General features: G+C 32.3%; 1 protein-coding gene across 1 annotated transcript; it reads left to right on the forward strand.

Annotated features, from left to right (window-relative positions):
* LOC106341341 (auxin-induced protein 10A5) lies at window positions 1–495 on the forward strand. The gene has a single exon (XM_013780124.1). The coding sequence runs from the start codon at window positions 47–49 to the stop codon at window positions 422–424; it is 378 nt and encodes a 125-aa protein (XP_013635578.1). The 5' UTR covers window positions 1–46; the 3' UTR covers window positions 425–495.
* Window positions 496–6664: the final 6169 nt, after the last annotated feature.

Here is a 6664-nt window from a genome sequence, read left to right on the forward strand (position 1 = left end):
ACAAAACCGGAGAACAAAAAATCGAAAGAGAACCTAGTTTGTTATCATGGCCAGACAAAGAATGATCACAGTTGAGTCGCCAAAGAAGAAAATGGGTGGAATTTTGAAGCTCAAGAATGTTGTAGAAAAGTTGGTGCAGATCAAAGGCTTTTCCTCGGCCAAGAAACATTGTTCCGACGAATACGGCAGTGACCGTGTCCCAAAAGATGTGAAGGAAGGTCATTTTGCGGTGATAGCCGTTGATGGATATCATGAGCCTACGCAAAGATTTGTTGTTCCATTAATGTTTCTAGAACACCCGATGTTTAGGAAGCTTCTAGAACGTGCGGAGGAGGAGTACGGGTTCTATCATGATGGAGCCCTCATGGTACCTTGCCGGCCAAGCCACCTCCGGACGATATTGACCGAACAGTTATTGTGCTAGAGTTTTTAGCTGTAATTATTATTATATATGGTCTACTTCGTTTTAAATGATAAAAACTGAACTGGTTATTAGAGGGACTCTAAAGCTTTCTTGTAATTCAAGCTTTTAACTAACGAATAATTTATCTCCTCACACCTCAAACTTGCATTACGAACAATTAAGATGCAAATTGTCCGGAAATCGAAGATGTGATATAGAGTCTTAATCTGAAGAACAGATGATCTAAGACCCAGTGCATTTTAAATAAGTTCATATTTTAAAACAACTGATTAAAGTGTGTTATTTAGTGCTCTTGATCTCGAATTTTACTCTTGTATTATTACGCTTGAAACGGTAGTTTTTAAAACTTACTCTCATCTTTTTCAACGATTTTTGTTTTTGTTTTTGTTCGTAACAGAACCCTAAAATAAAATGAAAATGTTCTCACTACTATTGATTATGGGACTTATGGCGCGTACAGAACAATACTGTTTGTTATTGTAACCCTAAAATAAAAGAATCTATTCTTCTATGGTTTCAATGAAAGATATTATGTTGTAAATTTGCTCCAAAAAAAAGATATTATGTTGTAACTTGTAAGAATAGACAAAGTCTGGCATCTCCGGACCAAGTTATAAGTTATTGATACCTTAAATACATATTAACCTGTTTTTTACAAATCTAATCTATTAAAACAGAAGTACAAATAGTATTTAACCCTGAATTTTCCACAAATATTACATCCTTATGCCACTGTCTTTAAAACACTGAGTTTTGTTTTTAAGTCAAACCAATACCATCTATTATCTTAATTAATAAACCAACGCATGACGTTAATTTGGCCAAACCATCGACTCTCACTATTATTAAACCATCGTACAAACCTTTCTCTTCTCTTATTATTATTAAACTATCGTTAAACCACTTAATCTTTGGTTCCCTACACAATGTTTGTCATAATACTAAACCATTCAATTAGAAATCATTACTAAACCAACCATTGTATTGTATTTTGTTCGAAATTGGTTAATAAAACTTGACTATATGATTGTTAATTTATTTTAGATAGATACATAAATATGTAATTGGTTAATAAAACTTGACTATATGATTGTATTTGGTTCAAAATTGATTAATAAAACTTGACTATATGATTGTTAAATTCATATTAGATAGATACAAATCTATGTAATTGGTTGATAAAACTATTAAACCAATAGCATGTATTTGGTTCGAAATTAAAACCTTATTTTTATGAATTTTCTAAAATAATTGACCACCTATATTTATTTCCTAAATTTTAGCAATTCATCCTAACAATCACGCTGAAAATCAAAGCTCAAGATTCTTTTTAGATATTTAATCTTGCAAATCACAGCTAAATCTAAAACATTTAAAGCATATATTCCTCTTATTACGTAACTTTCAAACAAACTTGAAAAAAATGTTATGGGCTTTGATATTTGATGAAGATATGTCGTTTTGTTTTAAAATTAAGATTAACCAATTCTTAATAATCTGGCCCAATTTAAAACAAATGGCCTTCCGGGAATTTATTATCAGAAATATCTTTTTTTTTTGTACCTTTCTAATAGTTTTGATTATTACAGATTAAAAACTCTATATTTATAATCTGAATAAAAATATATTCTGTAATAAAGAAAAATTTGTTATTTTTCTGATAATTTTTTTTTGTAATCTAATAAAACACCAACTACACTACAATATAACATCTTTAAATTAATAATCTATAAATTAATATACACTAAAAATCTCTATACAATAATAAAATTTTACAGTCCCAAATTGAATTTTTGATTCAGTTAGTATATCGATAAATTAATAATCTATATAAATTAATAAAAATTAAAGTTTTAGTGTAGTCTCCACATTATTAATTTATAGAGGTTTGACTGTATATTATCTTACTAATAAAGTACTCACTCCGTTTCATTATATGTGTTATTTTAGGTTTTGGCACACAAATTAAGGAAATAATTAATTTTACATATTTTCTATATAAAAACACAATTATCTATACACCTAACCATATTTCAACCAATAGAAAAATAAATATTGCATAAGATTAATAAATTTTACATTGAAAGTTAAAAACAATACTTATTTTGTAAAAAAAAAAATCTTTAAAACGACAGTTAATATGAAACGGAGAGTGTATAACATTTTAGTGTTTACAGCTAAAAATAAAATGATAAATTGTATAACATCATATTTTATAATTGGACACTAAAAAATGAACAAAATACATTAAACTCAAAACTGAAAAAATTATGAATGTGTAAAATCAATAATTAACATATAATAATTTTTATGCACAAAAAAAAACATATAATAATTTTAAACATATATCCGCGCGGGCGCGCGGGTCCAAAATCTAGTGACTAGTTAAATTGAAAGTGGGGCAGATATATATTTAATAAACATAGCTTCGGGTCGAATGTTTCTGGAGGCGCAGGAACGGTAAAAGTTGATGTGGGGAGGAGACATGAGACGTCAACTCATAAGTTTAAATACTGTGGATTATGTTCCCTGATAAAATATATAGATATTTTTTTTGAACTTAAAAATATATAGATATTTACATAAACATATATATGTTAATGGTAGAACAATATACATAAAACCAAAAGAAAAGGTAGGACAATGTACACCAATCCGTACCTGTAGTTTCTCAATCGGTGCACCCCTCCCTCCATAGATGACCAGAGCGAGGAGATTAGGACTGGCAAAAATGTGGGCGTTGTTTAAAATTAAACCGCATATATAATAAGATTATGTGTTTGAATTTGGTAGTGGGTTTTCTTCTAATGAAATCCCAATCATTTGTGTTTGATTACTATTCAACATTTGTTGTGTTAAAATAAGATTTGAGAAATGTTAAAAGGAAAATTAAGTTTGTGTATGATGTTTCACGCTTGTACTTACAGAAATATTTTTACGAAAATCATACTTTCTAGTTGTACTAATACAATATGTCGTCTATATGTATAAAGACAAAAAGCAAGAAGTTAGGTTTGAACAAACAGATTATAATCCAATATAAAAGCTGATTATTGCTTGCTAATTGATGTATCTTATATACATATATTGAAATATCTGTTAACTGAATGTGGTGTCGCTTTTGTACAACTCACACTGTTATAGAAAGATCATACGTTGCCTGTGGGCATTATTAATCTGTGAAAGTAACGGAATCCACATCCGTTAGCCTTGAGGTGTTTCATAGAAATTAACGATAACTTTCAATACTGATAAGTTGATAACGGTATTTTGTGAACTATCTCGTTAGTATTGGTAAGTCAAAGTTAAAATTAAGGACACAGTAAAGTTAGAACAATCATATACGATTTGGGGTATATATCTGAACTTTGAAAAGCTCGTCAAAGACCTTTTAAATTTGTAGGACAATGAAAAGGCCTTATTAAAAGTTAAACAAAATGGATTGAAACGATAATACACAAATGTAAAATTATTTCGAAAATTGTTAAAGAATAGACGAATACACGGAGTCAAAATTTAAAATTTGTTTTCTTAACTTAATAAATCAAATAAATCTTTTATAATGTGGGACGTATCTATGCGATTTTTGAATCTCTTAATACAACAACGTACAACAGCGATGTGATTATTTTGCAACAACCGAAATAGAATCTACAAACTTAACTATTATGATATACTATAAAAATTTACGTATTCGAAGGATGATTCAGCAATTATATTTCACTCAAAATTCAAATACATATAATTTAACTTCTCTAAGTGAAACTATTTATAAATTCCGATGGAACATCAAGTCAAAGTTCTCGAGAACCTCCGATCGATGGAACTCCGAGGGCAGAGCCGCAGAAGCATCCCAAGAACCGGCCAGTTCTTATGACACAGTTATAAGGTTTCTTCAAGAGGATGATAATGGTAAAAAGTGGTTATGGAAGCTATAAATAAGCTTATTGAAAATAAACAAATAAATTAATAAATAAGCTTATTGAAGCCATGCATTAGTGAGCGCGTTTAGTTACTCACAAGCTTGATATGGTTTCTTTGAGTGCACATATAACTTGATTTGCGATGTGGATATTCTTTTGGTTTCTTTTAACAAGCACTTCTATTTCTAAGTATATAATGAACATGGAATGAAGATAGAAAAATGTACTGTTCAATTATGTAAATATTTTTTAATTAAAGTAACACAAATTCAAAGAAAACCAAGAAATATTTGAGCATTGAAATTACAGACGCATGTTACATAATAGGACAATGAACATCCCAAAAAACAAACTACTAAATTTCACTTGAAATTTAAATAAGAAGAGTAGATTCAAATCAAAGACAGTACTGATGCAATTAATGAGTAATTGCTTGGGTTGAGTACAATAGATACATTATTGTTGTGAGGAAGTGTTGGAGGCATCTGAAGCAGCTGTGCAAAACATTCTAAAGCAAGAGGAGTAGATCTAAATTGCACAACTATCGTCTCTAGTGTCTTTGAGTTTCTCAGTACCAATTCCATGAACGAAGCAAAGAGTTTGGATGCTGCATTCTCACAATGCACCATCGGATAGATTCCCTCTGAGGTAGGAAAGTTCTGAATATTCTGATCGCCAGCATTGTTCCGGATTCAAACCTCGTTGACTCAAATAGTAGTCAAGATCTTGATCCTGTATAGAACAAATAAAAGTTATCCCAGAGAAAACAAAAACGTATCTCCACTTCTCCACAAATTATTTTTTTCTGTCTTACAAAATATCAGTCCTATATAGTAAAAACGTAAATGGGATAGTTCTTGCAATGGCCTACTCAATTATTAGTTTGCATGATTTTATTAACATACAAGAAAATGAAAAGAGGTTTCTAGTAAAATACTTTTATTGTGCCGCTGCAAGTTGCCTGTGCTAGTAGCTTCTTTAGTACAGGCGAATTTTGTAGTAACACTACAAGAAAACACACCGAATTCCGACGGAGGTTCCGACGGACACCAAGGTCGTCGGACATTTGCGACGGAATACTGACAAATTTCCGACCAAATCCAAAAAAATGAAGTCGTCGGAATTCCGTCGGCCATTTCCGACGGAATTCCGACGACATACGGTTCGTCGGAATTTTCCGACGACTTTTCGACGACATTCCGATAAAAAATGTAACCGTTGTAGTCGTCGGAAGTTCGTCGGTATATTCCGACGAAATTCCGACGACATTCCGATTAACAGCAAAGTCGTCGGAATTCCATCGGTATTTTCCGACGGAATTCCGACGAACCATGTGACCGTTGCCGACAAATACATATGACCGTTGTATAGCCGTTTGGGATTGGACAATTCCGACGGAATTCCGACGGACTTCTTTACATCCGTCGGAATTTCGTCGGAAAGTCGTCGGAGGTCCGTAAGCAATTTCCTATAAATACAACCCCTCCTCATTCAACTCATTCACACTTCATTCTCTCTTCATTCTCTTTAGTCATAACAATTCCGTGAAAATCATGTCTTCAGAAGTTTATTATCGTTCGTGGATGGATAAACCTCATTTGGATCCGAACACCAATTTGCTTACGGAAGAATACGTTCAAGGGATAGGAGAATTCATGAGGCTTGTTCAACAGCAACCGGATGCAAAAAGTGGTATGTTAAGATGTCCCTGCTCTTCTTGCAATAATAATAAGGTTATAAAAGAATTTGATGTTTGGACTCATTTGTATATGAAAGGGTTTTCACGTAATTATAAAGTTTGGTACCTTCATGGGGAAACTGGTTATGAATATGGTAGTACTAGCGAACCTCAGCCTGTTAGTGAACCTCAGCCTGATATTAGGTTAGAAGAATCTAGAACGGATATAGATTATGGTGTAGGTACTGAGCAGATGGTACATGATCATTATAGAGGGGAAGAACCAAACCCCGAGTCTAGGAGATTTTTTGACATGTTGGATGCAGGAAAACAACCTTTGTATCAAAATTGTAGAGATGGTCATTCAGTCTTATCATCTGCAACTAGATTAATGGGTATTAAGACAGACTATAATTTGGCTGAAGAATGTATGGATGCGATTACTGATTTTGTCAAAGGTATTCTACCTGAGGATAACCTTGCACCGGGTTCATACTACGAGGTTCAGAAACTTGTTGCAGGTCTTCAACTACCGTATGAAGTGATAGATGTATGTATTGACAACTGCATGATCTACTAGAGAGCGGATGAGACACGGAATATATGCAAATTTTGTGGGAAACCTCGTTATCAGGACAC

Source organism: Brassica oleracea, chromosome C4, assembly GCF_000695525.1.
Source record: "Brassica oleracea var. oleracea cultivar TO1000 chromosome C4, BOL, whole genome shotgun sequence".
NCBI classification, from domain to species: domain Eukaryota; kingdom Viridiplantae; phylum Streptophyta; class Magnoliopsida; order Brassicales; family Brassicaceae; genus Brassica; species Brassica oleracea.